General features: G+C 43.0%; 1 protein-coding gene across 7 annotated transcripts in view; it reads right to left on the reverse strand.

The window, feature by feature from the left end:
* Window positions 1-16,915, reverse strand: part of LOC148339699 (ERC protein 2-like) — a 127,303-nt gene that overhangs the window by 40,447 nt on the left and 69,941 nt on the right. For all 7 annotated transcript variants that reach the window (XM_088292181.1, XM_088292183.1, XM_088292182.1 and 4 more), the window contains one exon: window positions 3,889-4,036. In XM_088292181.1, the coding sequence (XP_088148307.1) occupies window positions 3,889-4,036 (148 nt within the window). The remainder of the gene's footprint in view (window positions 1-3,888; window positions 4,037-16,915) is intronic.

The raw sequence follows: 16,915 nt of genomic DNA on the forward strand, positions 1-16,915 counted from the left end.
CCGTCAAAGATGTTAAAAGTAGCAGCGCTGACAACACTTGACAGGTGATATATCGGCTAAGTCGGAGTGTGTGATGGAAACACCATAAGTCTGTCAAATATTATCCATTTCACAGAGCGCCACTTAAAAGGACAAGACGAATGGCAAGTAAGGAAAGTTCGTAAATGTGCGAAGCCTGAGGCTGCAGACGTTCTCACACTTGCGTTTTAGATTCCAGACGACAAAAATGCTCAGATATCTGTCATTCTCATCGCCCAAGAACGCCATTCCTTGTGTGTTTGTGGAAGTAAGTGTTTATGCGAAATAGGGTCGTCCTTCTACGAACATTTCTGCACTAAAGCGAGATAACAGCCAGCACTGACGGATATTAGACTGACTTGCTGTCGAGGAGATAGACGTAGATGGAGTGGGTGCAGATATATTGACAGGTTCAGCTCTACATTTTCTCCGCTGAAAATACTCTGCCTGCGGGGTGGAGCTTAAACCTGCAATCGCGTTGAGGCTGAAACGCATTCAAGGGAAAGATCCGTCCAAAACGGTGTGACATTTATTCAAACGAGGGTCAGGCTTTGAATGAAAAGGCCGCAGATACGAGGTAGATAGAGCCTGAGGACGCGGCCGCTGAGATAAGCGGCGAGTGCCCTAATGACTGAGGAAATGAGGCGGGCCAGGAGGACAAGAGAGGATGTGGCTCGAGCGTCTTAGATAAGGGAAGAACCTCCACGCCGCGGTCGGGAGGAAAATGATGAGTGGCTCAGATGGACACCAGGACTTGGTTTTAAGACTGCACACTTGGCTGCCCTTCCTGACCTCTGGTATTGACACTCCCAGGTGTGACTGGGTGGGGCAAAAAGTTACACGGTGGACAGCTGTCATTGAGACGGGGACAATTACATACGGCACACCATCCTGTGCTAAAATACGCGGTCCCTCCAAAAATATTATGTTGAACGAGCTCTCTGTGACCTTGCAAAGATAAAGACTAAAGAAGGAGAAGGGCTGAAATCTTATATCACAGTTCACAGATTCCAAGTGCTTATCACTCTCAAAGGAAGAATCTGAAAACACGACACGTTGCGTGTCGCTGCTCTACCAATCCCAACTTTCAAGGATGACTACAAATCCGGGAACCGATTTTTTTTTGGTTTTTTTGCATAATATTTTGAAACAAATGTGAATTGACTCTGATGAAACAGATCCACACGGGCTTTCGCAACTGTTTGGATATACAGTACGTGTCTTTGTATGTGCACCCGGCGCAGCTGTTGGTGTAAACGTATCGCTGCTCGGCCCACAGCTGCAACCAAAAGCTTGGGTCAAGCCCGGCCTAAATCCGAAGCTTAACCCGATTTGTACACAACTACGTTAACGCGTAGAAACATGAAAGGACTTTGGACAAACGACATAGCTGAGGAAAGTCTTGAAAACGGTGCTTTCTTCATTTCTTGAATCGAGTCTGTTTATCGGCGTGTGCATGCATTCCTGACCAACATGACACGTTTTTTTTTTTTTTCCCGGTGATTAAGACACAATGTCCCTACTCCGAACCGATTGTATTATATTAGTGCCGTCCCCTGGTGCACCTCTGAAAATGCAAAATTCCTCTTTCCACAATGAAGACATGCATTTTGGGAGGCTGGATGCTTCGGTTTCTCAAACCTTAAAAGGTGGGATATGAGATTTGTCAGCTTCAAAGAATCACGAATGCTTGGTCATCTTTCACTAGGTTGGGACCATTATGAGAAATCCCACAAGGGAGCATATTTGTTCTGACTCTCCCGAGGAAGTCTAAACATTACACTTTCTGTGTGGGTGAGTCTTTGAACCTCAAAGGGGAACTGGATGTCTCCGAAAGCGGACGCACGCACGATACGCTGAAAGTGGTTGATGGAGAGGTCAGACAGGTCGCAGCTATCTGTAAATCTATCTGCTTCTCCACAGAGGCCCATAATTCTTCGGCATTTCCTGGTGAGTTTCTTTCTTCCGGTTGGCTATTGACGGTTTGAAATGGGGGAAACTTACCCCTCACATTTCTCAGTGGGTGCAAGGCAGGCGGGGTGTGTGTCGTGTTGGGAGATGTCATAAGAGCTCATGAAAAGGAACCGGTACTGGGAGGGCGCCTCCTATGCTAGGTTCGCCGCACCAAATCCGTTTGAGCGTTCCAGTTCTGTTAATTCGCTGGAGGTGTTCACAACGAAGACGTTCATTCACGTTCACGGGGAGGGGCTTCGCTTTGTGACGGCGACAGAGTTTCCGGTTTCAACATCGCATTTAAGTGGCCTACACTGTGATAAAGATAATGTAAATAATTTTGCCGTCTCGGTCAAGTTAAAAAAAAATTAAAAAAAACAAGTATGCTAAGCTACTGGCTCACTTGTCTCCAAGCCTGGTCTTTTTTTTTATGCAATGATAATTTTCTCCAACATTCTTATTTCTTCTCTTTTCAAAAAAATCTGCCGAGTGTACATGACGCAGAGCTGATTGGTTACTGCGACGTGAAATACGAAGAAAGTTAAAAATTTTTAACCTCACCCTACAGCAGGTGTGGGCAAACTACGGCCCGGGGGCCACATGCAGCCGGTTAAACGTTTTAATCTGGCCCGCCAAACTTGGAATCAAATTAAATGAATAAACCTTGTTAATGTTTTATTTTCTAAATACTGTGGTTTTTCAAAGACATATATTGTAATGCTTTTGTTCATTTTCATTCAAATTTCAATGTATTTTAACAAAATACTCCATCCATCTGCTCCTGGTCCGGCCCCTCTGTTGAATTTTAGAACCCATTGTGGCCCGCCAATCAAAACCTTTGCCTACCCCTGCCCTTCAGCCTCCATACCATGAATAGATTTAGTCTCATGTTTTAAGGGCTCTGACGCTAAGCGGCCATAGCATTGCCTGGCAAATCTTAGTTTTCATATTTCCAACGCTCTAATGTATCCCATGAGAATTTCAGAACTTCACAATCAACAACCCTGTAATACACCTTTCTCCTTAATTGCAGGTCAAATACATCCCAATTTCATCGTAAGATATAACCGTAACCTCCAAGAGGAAAACATGATGAATGCGATGGTGATAAACAGGTAATGAGATTTCCCTGAAATCCCCTTAGCGCAGTGCCTGGGAATTGTTTACGAGGCAGAAACAAACATGTAGGGGGGTTCACGTTTATCGCTACATCTTTGGACTTTAAAATGCACCATGTTTCCCAGAAAGCTCTCCGATTCAGGACACAGGCAGAATCCCCGCCGTTGGATCATTATTGTTAGTGTTCATTTTGGTTCCATCGGGCATGTGGTTTGACGAGACCCTAATAAACCGCACACCTCGGCTGGCTTTGGGGTTGGACTGAACAAAAAAAGGTCAATCCGGGAAATAGGTGATGACATTTAACATCTGTTGCACCAGAAGCGATCAGACAGGACGCTCTGCTAATGACTCACCCGTGAGTCAAATGTAGGTCTGCATTACATAGAACTAATTGCAAAAACACGACTGCCATATCAACTTAAGCGATCGTTTGCCTTTTGCCCAAACGTGGAACCACAGCGCCTTCTCGGTTTGTCGTGTGATGACTGAGCACAAAAATGCGGTTTGAGGCGGAGGAGCCAATTCTGTTTACAAGAAATTATTAACTTCTGCCTGTTGTTGGTTTGAAAGAACAAAGTTTGCCCGTGAGGCTGCTTTACAGGCATGGTCTGGCGATCTGCAGCAGGTTTGAATTTGTCGTTCCGCTTTGATTTACAAAGCCACAATGTCCTAAATTGTGACCGCAAGGCGAGGCTCCACATCAATCACATGCCAGTCACCCACGATAGCTGAATGTCTGCCACATTTAAAAAAAAAAAAAAAAAAGCTTGGTAAGGTTATGTGTGCTGCTTATACCTGCTGTTTGAGTTGGTGCATGAGCCGGTCCTTTTCCCGCTTTAGAGCCATCACCTCCTCTTGGGCTTTCCTCCGCTTGGAGGGAGACAACTCCAGCAGGGCTATGTTAGCATCCTTCTCACTGATCGCTGCCAGTAAAGCTTGCTGCCTGAGGAAGACATGGCAAGTTGGCCTTTGAATATTTCATTCAAAGGAGACACCAGGTACTCAGACATCTTTGCACATCTTCATTCCAGAGACATTTTTCAAGCGGTCTGCTAAGTGCGCCGTCTCAGAGTGTGACTCATGTTCACGTAACAATGTAATGACGGCTAAAAGAGTCGCCGGAGGCGGCAATGACATCTTTCCTGTGTCACTGCGGACTCCCGCTAGTTTGGACAAATACTGTAAGTGTCTACAAGTGCAGAGTAAGCAGGAGACAACGCGGAATTTAAATCACATCCCAGACCCAAACAGATCGATAGCGTAAAATAAAATGGAAGTTGTCAATCTACAAACACAACGTGTATGCGCTGACGTAAACGCTCGCATCAGTAACGATGGACAAAAACATGGACTTGTTTGCCTCTTCCTAACCTCACGTTCTAACTGTCCACGATTCTAGGAAGATCTTTACAAGATTTTAATGTGCCTGTGGGAATTGTTGGGGTTAAAAGACAATGATCTTGGATGAAAGAGGCCGTCTCTCAATCTCTATTTGATGGGGTTGTGGTCAGGAAACTCAACCGACTTTGCTTTTATGGACCTTGTTTTGTGAGGACAAGGGTTCTTACGTTTTTTTTTACCCCGCAAAAAAACATTTCCTTGCCGGTATTGTTATTTAGACCTGGGGGTGTCATTGATCATTGAGAAGCCTGTGAAGCCCTTTGAGACTCACTCGTGATTAAGTGCTGCAGAAATAAACTTGACTTGACCAAATTATCCATCCATTATCTGAACCGCTTCTCCTCACGAGGGTTGCAGTCGTGCTGGAGCCTACCCCAGCTGTCATCGGGCAGTAGGCGGGGGACATCCTGAACTGGTTGACAGACAATCGCAGGGGACACAAAGACAAACCATCCGCGCTCACACTCATACCCACGGGCAATTTAGAGTGTCCAATCATCTTGTCATGCATGTTTTTTGTTATGCGGGAGGAAATCGGAGTACCCGGAGAAAACCCACGCAGGTATGGGGAGAACATGCAAACTCCACACAGGGAGGCCGGAGCTAGAATCGAATCCAGTATTTCTGCACTGTGAGGCCATCGTGCTAACCGGTTGTCCACCGTGCCGCACTTGACCAAATTAAGGTGAGCAAAAACAAGGTACTGTAAACTAAATGAAAATACTAAATTGGATTCCAAGTTTAAAAAAAATGAAATCATGTGCGCGTTTACAAACCAATGCTGAAATTAGATAATTGAATGCCTCTGGCAGCACAACAGCAACAGTTGCTTTTGACACAAACACGCCTCGGCAGTTAGTCTCTTGTGATGAATTTTTATCCTCCATACAGACTGACAGCAAGAACTTCAAAAACCCATTCTGCTGCAGAACCTCACAGACAGGACCGAGAGCTAGCGAGTAAAAAGACGGAAGAAAGCCAGTAAGTGGCTAATGATAAGAAAAGATTCTCAGTATCTTGATTAATGACAGCAATCAAGAGTTATGTTTTATTACAAATAGAAGAACATCATTTGAGGAATGTGACTGACAGCATTCGGACAAAAAAAAACTTCTCCTGATGGATGTGGTGTCTGCTGCAACTGGTTCCAAATCCCAATATATTTTTTTAAGGTTTATATAAATGAGGTCGATGGTGGATTTTCCTGCAATCCAACACTCAAGTAATAGTTCTAAATTATATATGCTCACAGACAAAAAAACAGCATCTGTTGATGATGAAGCCGTAACCTCCTTGGCGGAGGTAATCAGAAGCATGTCAATGCAAGGTAATGTGTGGGTTGACTTTAGTGGAAGAGGAAGAGAGAGGGCACATTCAAATTGCACTTTGGGCTCAATTAAAAATTGACCTGCATCGGAGTGTTTTTATTCCATGATTTAAGTCCCTGCAGTAATAACTCAATTGCAAAAATAAACACACAGAGCCCCGACGAAAGTCTCGTTGGCCTGGGACTCTACATTTTGGTGTTTTTAGTACAATTATCCTTGCACCGCATCTGGATTCTCCCATTCAAGACCATTAATAGGCCGCTGTGTGTTTGTGTGCGCTCACAACGTTACTCCCATCCGTGCCGGTATTTGTGTGCGCACGGGTGTGTGTTCTGACATGTGGATCGGCGCGACTAATCACACCATTAATCACGCAGCAGCTCTGACGTGACACTTTTCGTCTCCGCACACCTTCAATGTTATTTCTTTTAATGCTCACTGTAATGGGAACGCGCTCAAACACTTGCACGTACAGATTTATATTGCATCGGAGGACGTGCGTTCAAGGTAAACCTGGCGAGCATCAGACCACATTTCAATATTGCGCTGGTGTCATTAAACTTTTACAGTTTGAACATCTCGGAAGAAATACGAGTAAAGTAAGCCCATACGCTATTGGCTTCTAATCGGTCGGGAAAAAAAATGGACTGGAGAAATGTCTTGTTCATAACTTTCGAGTTTCAGTGCTCCAGATTTGATAATACAAAATTTACCCTAACTGGTAGGATTTTTTTAGCAATTTCTTGACAGGACAGGCTGATGCTCCTTTCGGTTAGCTTTAATCTTTGTCGCGTTATTGATGAAAGCTAATCGGCTACGCTAATCGCACTAGCTTAGCCGCCCACTGCTCCAGTGACATTCTTTTTTTAAAGATCCTATCAAAGCACCAAGCAAAATTGATCAAGGAAGTTAAAAGGTTCGCAGTTTTGAAAGATAATTATCTTATCTGTGAACTTATCTCAAAAACAGAGATGTATCTGACACACGTTGAGTCAATTCATAAAATATTGCTACACAACCATAGTTCAAGATCTCTTTTCAATCACCTGTAAAAAGAAAAAGTTTTCTTTTTTTTTTTTTACCTGTTGAAGATTGATTCACGACAAAAAGAAAACAATCCTGATGTCATACGTACGTTACAGCTCGAGTGTAACACATCTGGAACTTGTCGAGATTCAAGCGCATCGGGTTCCTTCCCCTTATACTGCGAGCTAACTCTCCGTAGAATTGCATTTGTTTCGTTATTGATTGACCCTTTGGACCCTCGGAGACGGACCCCAGAATCAACGGCGGCCCTGTCCCCTCCAGTTTGTAAATGAGCCCAGCAGATTACAGCGCTGTCTCCCTGTGGGGTGCACTCTGAGAGGTCCTGTACGGAGGGGGTTGCTGACTGATGTCTTCCTAAAACAATAAAAAGGATCATTATTATGATTAGCCAGCCAATAAAGTGGGTCTCCCACATCCTCAATGAATGAATGCGTAGCGTGCGTCAGAGTGATGATTCGTGCTCTGACTCAAACTAATTCAAGTGACCACTTGGACCAAGGTTTCATTATGAGGCCTTTTTACAAAGTGAACAAATTTGCTTCCTGCCTGCTTAACATACATTTGGCGTGTCGTTGACCAACAAAGAAAAGATTATCTTCATTTCCTGCCCGGTGGAAAGGGTGACAATGAAATGTTATTGTCATGACAAGCGCATGATCAATCTTCATAAAAGTCGGACCCTCTGCACTCAGAAGTCATAAGGCACTGTAATAAGAGAGGAGATAAATCCTGTTGTTGAGCCTTCAGATAAAGATAAAGATGTCCTTTATTAGTCCCGCAATGGGGAAATTTGATTTCGGGATTTTTTTTTTCAGTCTATTAGATACAGCTTTTGAGTAAAAGAAAAAACATGGACCTTGTCTGAAAAGCTGTCTCCAAAATGGCCAGCACGTACTGTAGCTTGGACTGACATCTTATTTATAAGGGCGGGGGGGGGGGGGGGGTATCTTAGTTCAAGTACAACATGTGATTCCAATTGAACTTTAATGGGCCCAGGACATATTGAGAGCCTCGACTCAACATTGGTGGAAGATGGATGGTTAGAGTACACGACTGTGTGACAGGAGGTGAAAGGAAAAGGAGTCGGAGAGGTCAGAAATGGAAAGAAAATACAGACGGGGTAAAGAAAAACGGTGGTGGAGGGGGGGGGGTGAGGCAGAGGGGGGGGGGTGGTATTGAGGACAAAAGGATGACAAATGAGGAGATAGGACAAAGATGAAGACACCCTGGTTGTGGAATTGCTGTTGACAGACTGTGATGTCACACGGTAAATTGGATACCAGCAGGCCGGACCCACCGTGGAAAAACATTCGGGGAAAGAAAGAGCCAAAATGTTCACTGATTCAAATAAACTGGATGGGATATTGGTGGACGGGCGAAGGCAAACCTTATCAAACGTGCGAAAAACTGCAAATGAAAAGGAAAAAGGTTATGGATGCAAATATTGATATAAGCTCCATGAGAGAACGAGAAGATAGAAGAAGAGAAGGTAAAGATTTAGGAGTGGGACTTTCTCCTAAATCAGCTCAGCGCACTTCACGTTGTTATTCCTTGGCGTCACAGCTGAGGGAGATGTGTTTATAATTTGTGTTATGACTTACTTGAAATTACGAGTGTGGGGAGTCAGCCGGGCAGAAACAGATGCGTTCACGGGATGCCCCGGGGAACCATCAATGCTGCCCCTGTGAACGGCGCACGTTTGCGCTTTCATGTCTTCCATCAAAGTGTGATCTATTCCTTCAGCAAGATCGCGTGGAGCCTCCTAATATCAGTTCCCAGAACATCCATTAGAAGTTTGTGATCAAGACTATCCGGCTCTGCTGAGACATTCCGTGGGGATTTTATGACCATTCCTTGATTGCAAGTGTGTGACGCTGCAGCGTGGGCTGCTGGTGGTGTAATGGCGGCTCGGGGGGGGGTGACTAATCAGTCTGCCGGAGGTGAGAGCAAGCAGAGGACATGAGAAGGGACATGCTTGACTGACACCTATTATTTATAGATTTAAAAGTTAAAGGAGGGTATAGAGAAGACGTATATTTCCAGCGTTAGGAGCGTGATAGCGTCACTTTTAAATTTTTAGGGGCTCATTCTTTTTCCACACGTCATTATGGCAAAATGAGCACTGTGGAATAACTTTGAATATAGCGACGCTGTCACGTGAAAAACACGGGTCCAATTTTGTATACATTTTTTTTATTTCTATATATATATATATATATATATATATATATACATACATACATACATATATATACACTACATAGTAATCCTATGCTTCAGACAAGAATACTAGAATTTTAGGTCCAAAGAAAAAGCCATGACAACAGATGGTTCCCCCACAACTGGGCCAGTTTGTGTGTGTTTTCACTTCACTAATAAAATATACAACCCACTTACTCCGCTCACTCCCACTCCCTCACTGGTGCTCTGACCGACTGGTCTAATTGAAAGGGTATGTATCAGTTTTACAGCAACACGAGGGAAAACATGAGGGGACAAAAATCAACAAATCTGCCAAAAGTAGCCAAATGTTTAGAGTGGGAGCAGGGACGAGGAGAGGTGGCCGACTGCTCCCAGAGATGAGCGGGACCAGACGGGCCACCGGTGCATTCCAGGCGGGAAGCAAGATAGAGAGACACAAACACAGAGCGGGACCAGGTGGCCGTGTGTGTACGAATGAAGATTAACGACACGGCGAGAGCTTTGTAACATTTTTCACAAACTAAACTATCAGGTCCAACGATTGACAATATTTATCAGGGCATGCACACCAAGATACACAGAAGCAATTTATGAATAATACCATGTATCTTTTATGATCAGTTAGAGCAGGGGTGGGCAAACCTTTTGATTTGCGGGCCACAATGGGTTCTAAAATTTGACAGAGGGGTGCAGATGGATGGAGTGTTTTGGTAACCTCACCTCATCGGAGGAAAAAAAATACAATTAATCTTAAATGAAAGTGAACAAAAGCATTACAACAATATTTAGGTCTTTGACACACCACAGTATTTAGAAAATAAAACATTCACAAGGGTGATTAATTTAATTTTTTTCAAGTTTGGCGGGCCCGATTAAAATGTTTAACGGGCTGCATGTGGCCCCCGGGCCGTAGTTTGCCCACGCCTGAGTTAGAGAGAAGAAATAAACTAACAAACGTGAGATGAAAGGATCAATATAAAGGACATGCTTGAATAAAAAAAAACAAAAAAAACATCATTTTTATTTTGGTTTTAGACTGCTAATTTTAAAGAATACCGGTAATTATACAAGAAAAGAAAAAGAATGGCTCCAATTTTTCCCAACCGTCATTACCGAGCTTTACATGTAAGGTGCGGACAAGACACAACATAATTCCTAAACTGCAAAAGTGTTGGTCGGTTTATTTTTACACTTGAGGACAGAACCAGCTTGTCTGTGGTCTTCATGCCGAATACATCCTGAATCTGACTCCACATCTGAAGCAAAAATGTCCAAATTGAGATCGTGATCTTGAAAAGCAAATAAGCATCCAACCCAAAGCTGCCGCTTTTCTTATACAGCAAGCTCTCGCTTTCAGGTTCATCGTATCACCCTTATCGGATCAGCAAAGGCTCGGGTGGATCCTTGCTGTAAACCTGAATCAATAAATAGAGAAAGCACGGTCGGACACCAAGGAAGTGAAGCCTGCGATGCGATTGGCAGTTTTTTTTTTTGTTTTTTTTTCCTCAAAGTTCCTCGAGAGACTCTGCCTTTGACATCAAGTCAAGCATAACATGCACGATATGTTTGTCCAAGCGTCTGGCATAGCCTGGCACAAGCCTCCAACACAAGCTCAAGGATGAAGTCTGGCCAAAAACTTGGCAGAACAGCAGTTTGAAATGACTTAAAGGGGAGGTTTGTTTTCCGCCCATATCGCCTCGGTGGTTTTCTTTTCCCCCATGCGAGTCTCGAAACACACACAAAGACACACGTACACAAAGAAGGCGTGTTCTTTGCAGCATTTTGATTTTGTTGCAAAGTTGCAGCCCACTTTTACGTGCGTGAGGTGAGGTGGGTCAAAAATGAGGATGGCCGTCTCACTAGGGTAAAAATACAAATACACCAGAGCAACATGGCGCCAAGAGAGCTATCAAGATTTATCATTGAAAAAAAGCAAAATGTATTTATCGGCTTTGAGTGCAACATAGTGCTGGAACAGCAGAGTTTTGATTGAATGCTGACAGCTGGCTTTTCAAAAGACAAATTATTCAACATGATATCGGCAGTAGAGGCGTGACAGTAAAATGAAATGTCAAGTACGTGATCTTCAGTTTTGTAGGGATGGAAGGATTCACTCAAGCGCTGCTTTGTTTCGATTTTTCGATTTTCAGTTCCCGATTCAGATTCGGTTGGATTATTACTTTATTTCTAAATGAATAACCAATTTTATAACTAACATTAGAATTCAGTCTTTGTTACAAAGACCAACTTTTTTGTAACTTTACAAAAAAAAATTGAAAATGATCAAATCACTTTGACTGTTGAATTACATTTTTGTTTTATTTTTATTATTATTTCTTTTTTTTAGTGCCAGAACTAAACATGAATATAAATAAATTTGTTCTGTTACCATTACAAATCATTTTGTGATGAAGATTTCCAAATCAATCGTTTAATTTTTTTTTACTTCGATGCGTACTGTATTTTAAGCAGTTTAAATGGATTTTTGATTAATCGTTACATTCCTAACTTGAAGTCAAATAAATAACACTTTCAAAAAAGATCATAACCAGGAGGGCCATTGTAATGAAACCGGAATTTAATCTCACTCAATCCAAACTTTTAACACATCTTTGTTATTGAAAGTGAGGAGAAACAAATCACAGAACGGCCTCATCTCTGATTCAGGCTTTTGCTTTCCCACAATTATTCTTGATCCAGATCCATAGTGACCGACGATGCTCATTCCAAAGTGGGGCAAAAATATTAAGTTCAAGGAGGTTAGGCAAACACGTTGAAACAGCAACGCTCGGTCTAAGTATTACCCTGAACCCTTCAATTACCCTCCTTGCTTTCCTTGCTCCCGATTCCTGAGCCTTTCCTGTCCTCTAAACTGTATCGCTCACATTGGTCATTTAACTGCAGCTTGGAAATACTCTGAAAACTCTTGACATGGTGCCAGGAAGCCCTAAAATATCATGCGCGGAGTAAAACCATGACAGAAGCACGCAGACCTACACGGAAATCGCACGTGTTTGCACATAGATGATGAAAGGCCGGCCCAGACTGGCAGATCCCGAGCTCCAATTGTAGAACCTGGCAGTGGACCGCAGTTGCACCACAGCTGACATGCGGTTGGATGGGAGGCCACCACATTTATTTCCAGGAGCCGTCGTGACATACAGAACAACACGCACCGAAATTTATAGCCGCATGTTCACCAATTTCTTAGATAACACCGTCCTGACGACGCGATCCTTGTTTAGTTTAAAACGTGGTTTGGGGTAAAGGGACAGATCAGTATCTGTGTCCCACAGTATGTAAAACATCCCAGACAATTATGTAACCAACGAATGCGGTCACCGGAACACAGGCTCGGCCTTTGCCCGGATGAAGTCTGGAGACAACACTGCGCACTGTCCTTTGGCCTGGACGGGCCTCAGTTTGACTGTTTTGCTTGGAGGTGAGACGGTCGTTTTTTTCCCGTCAGAGAGGAAAGGATATTCAAGTTCACGCTAACATTCGCAGCGATCACAGCGACAAACATTTGTTGTTACTTTCACTTGCGCTCACAATAACTGAAGCTGAAAGAAATTCCTTTGACATTTGAAATCAGCTATCGCAATTATCGTCCTCACAAGACAATGAAAGGAATTAAAATGTAGCATTTCAGTTCCAAAAAAAAAATAATTACATTAATCGGCACAGTGAACAATCTTTTGGAGAGTGAGAGCTACAACTTCTTGGTTACCGGTTAATGTAAAGGGCGACCAACATGGTACGCTATAACAAATAAAATATTAGATGTCGTCATTAATAATCCATGCTAATCATCTCTAGAAAGATCCTGATCAAGTTAATGAATTTTCTCAATAATTATCAATAAAGCTGGTCAGTTTTTAATCAGAGATGCAAGTAAACTTGTATAGGTAGATTTGTTTTTTTTCTCAACTATGCAACAAATTATTAAAAACAATATTTATGACAATATAATTTATGTTGTGATATGTTGAATATTTTTTTATGAATTAAGGGTTAGGTTCAGCAATAAGCGGACTTTTATTTCTGGAACATCATAGCTTTGAATTACAGCTCATGCTAAAATCCGTACTGCGCAAGTTTTATAGGTAAAACTTAAAAAAAAAATAATAATAAAAAATAAAATAAAATATCGTAATGGAAAAAAAAAAGATTTGCTAGGAAAAAAAAGGAGACTTTTTTTAAATCGGCGTCAGGAACACACAGCGTAACCTCCTATTGAAATTTGCTGCAGACGAGATCCATATCAATATGCAACATTATTATTAACATTTCCAAAAGGCCACTTCTACAACATAACCACAATGTCTAAAATATGCCTGAGGCCTGCACATGTGGTCCTTGGTACCTGGTACCAGCAAGCACCAAGTTACTGACTCCTGTACTCAGGTCGTGTTGAAGTGCATTATAATGAAAAAGTATCTCTAATATTCTAAATTAACAGAAATTGTCAAAATTCCGCATCTACTACCTACACTTCAATCGAATATTAGCAACAAATAGTAAAGAATACTTTTCGGTCAGAAAAATCATTAATATGGCCAGGAAAATTCTTGCTATGCATCAGTTTAATGCATTGCAAAATAAATAAATAAATAAATGAAAATACCTCAAGCAAAAAAAAAACGTGACTGCGGGCACCTCCATGTATATGCAACGCAAAGCATCTTCACCAGCTCCGCTTCGAAATCAGGCAGCAAGAACAGCGCGTCACGTTTATAGACTACGACACAAACGCACTCTTGACCACATACTAACTTACCCAGACTTCATTAAGTCCTCTTTAAAGCATGAACATTCGAAGCCAAGAATAAAACGCACAAAAAGCCGCAATAAAGATACAGACTCGAAGAAGCAGACACGCGCACACACGCGCACACGCACCGACGATGAGATCAGAGCGATGATTAGAGGAGCGCTAACCAGGTCTGGGCAGGTCTGCTGTATATTTAACCAGATCAGAGAGGATCACGGGATCAAAGAGTAACGTGATTAGCACTTGGTCTTTTCATGAAAACTCACAAGGATTTCGATATAGGAAAACACTCGGAAAGAGACGCATACCTAAATGCAAGCGAGTGAAATCGACGATATCAGCATTGACACGTTCTAAAAAAACACACGCAGACACACACACACACACACACACACACACACACCCACACACGCAGACATACAGTACCGGCAGTCACACTGCCCTATAATCTGGGTAATTTATATGTAGGGAGTGCAGACGGATCGTGCCTCTGGGGCACTCGTCTTCTCGTTGCATTTTTCTTATTCGGTGTAAATTCCAAACAGAGCCATAGTTGTAGTTATAAGTATAGTGATAATAAATATGGTTCATGCGAAGATCCAAAGTGACTGGAAGACGCTGTGTGTCTTTTTATATTTTACAAGCGAATAAAAAGCGAGTGCTGAGGCAGCACATACACGCGCACGCAAGCATGAAACGGCCAAACGACGCGCCTTGTAATCACTGGAGTCACAAGTGCAAAGGCCCGTCGACGTTGGGAACTTCACCATGTCGCAAACGCGCGCGTGAATGCAAACGTACGCGCCGACGGACGTCAACTGTCGGAAGTACTCGGCCAGCCCAAACACACACACACACCTGTTCCATCTCATGTCTGGTTTCTAATAAAGAGACCGGTAGTTTGCAGTCACGTGCTCGCGACACAACCGCCGATTTGCTTCGAGATAACACGCTCAAGCACAGCCAATTAAGAGAGCGCCCGGGGTGGGTTACATCATCGTAATTTTAACAATGGATTCCACTCAGGCTTTCTGCCGGCTACGGTTACATAAAGGAGCGGAATGTCGATGTGTTTATGAGCGGCCAGTTTGGTAGTGGTGGTTTATATTGGGCCACTTTTTGCACCTTGGCACTCAAAACGCAATGAAAAAGAAGATGGCGGCGCTTAAGTTGATGCGATGAAGTCATCTTTGTTCTTTGCTTTTAAAAAAACAATAATGCAAACTTAGTGCGCATTATACATTATGCATTATACATTTCGCGCCTTTTCTGTTGCCGGTCCTTCCCGACGAATGAGCTTCCATTGAATGTTAGGCAAGCCCCCCTCTCTGTCCACTTTTAAAACTTGAACACGCATTTTTATTCTTTAGTTTTTGATTCCACATGAGACCGTCGCTTTTAATTTGTGCGCTAATTCCCGCTAATTTATATTACACCATATGGAAAACGCTTTATTCCAGCTCCACCTGTTGTGAAATGCGCTATATAAATAAAGTGCGTGAGCGCTTTAAAAGAATGCGAAGAAAGACGAAAATCCGCCCTTTTCTTTTATATGAAATACTCGTTAAAACTAAAAATGACAGACACGGTTGGCGTTGACGGAAAAAATGCGGCACTTTTATCAGCTTTCATGTGGTTGAGTCATCCTAAGAGGCGGCTTGGCTGCAACAAAAACGCGTTTTTTTTTTTTTTTTCTCTGTGTTTGACATTGTAGCTAATTGTCTGTTTGCATGCATCTCTGTGTGTGTTTATTGTGCGCTAATCTGCCAAAGTGACATGCCAGGACACTGATGTCAGCAAACCGAGGCCCTTTAAGCCTGACAAACAAACCGAGCCAGGAGGAGGACCTAAACAATGCGTTGGAATTGCTTCCCGAGTTTTTTTGGGTTTTTTTTTGCCTGAGGTGTCATGCTACCGGCGGCCCCATCAAACACTTCAATACGGTTCAACGCTGTGCCTGCGTGTGTGTGATTATTTGCTGTGGCAAGCGGCTCACACATTGGACATGCTCAAACAAACAAACAGGAGCAGCGAGCAATTAGGATTCGCCGTACATAACTGCTTCTCACACCTTTGCTTCTTTGCCCATTATCTCGTCTGCGTCGATCTCTTAATTCCGCACATTTGGGCGGTGCCAACGGGCGCGACATCAACCCGCGAGCCCAAAAAGATGAAATGATAGCCGGCAGGCTAAGCCCCTGAATAAATACATATTAGCAAAGGCTTAGCGGAGAGCTGGGTGGGCCCTTGCGTCTTCATTCCAATTCAGTCACGGGGGACAAATTCGTCTGCAGCCGCATTTTCTCCCTAAGCTACTTGCTCGCTCATTTGCCGTACGTGTTTTTAGTCGCCTGATGCAGCTTCAAACCAGCATGCTTTTGTTATGCCTCAAAGGTGCATGGCTGATCATGACATCATCAGCGGAACAATGACGACGAGATCCGTTTCCAATCAGATCCCCGCCACCCAAGGCCAAGTGAGGAGTGACAATATCTCAGTGATTGTTGCTTGGCCTGTTTGCGTGATGCAGATCTGTTTCAAATTAATGCGAAAAAAAGAAAAGCCACGCAGCCCATCTGGGTCACTCTCTTTGTCTCTCGACACTGCCCGCTGAAATACGTCTGACTGCGTCTCCGCCTACCTCTCCCAATGTATTAAGAATGTCAGGCAACACCTTGTGACGGCGACGTTTCTGAAAAGCATGCGCTGGAAGAGGTCAAGGACATGACTGAGATTCCATTTTTGGGGGGATTTTGTTGTTGTGTGTGTGTGTGTATCACTTTTATACTAATAAAGTTAATGAGCCATCTGGCCAACAAACCGATTCCCAAATCCTTGTTTTTCTGGTGTCACAATGTTATCACGTCAAGATGCTTTTTTTTTTTTTTTTTTTCCCCCCCATGTCAAATTTTGATCAGAATGAATGAAATGCACTGTAGAATGGACTCACATGATAGTGTGTCCGTATTTAACGGTGATGCGCCAGATTTTGGGCAACATTTCAAATATGGGAGTTTCAATTTGTAAATATGTCAGGGGTACGTTTGTCCTGTGTGTGTGTGTGTGTGTC

The sequence above is a fragment of the Idiotropiscis lumnitzeri genome, chromosome 3, assembly GCF_059441095.1.
Source record: "Idiotropiscis lumnitzeri isolate Australia: NSW breed Sydney's pygmy pipehorse chromosome 3, RoL_Ilum_1.0, whole genome shotgun sequence".
Classification (NCBI taxonomy): Eukaryota; Metazoa; Chordata; class Actinopteri; order Syngnathiformes; family Syngnathidae; genus Idiotropiscis; species Idiotropiscis lumnitzeri.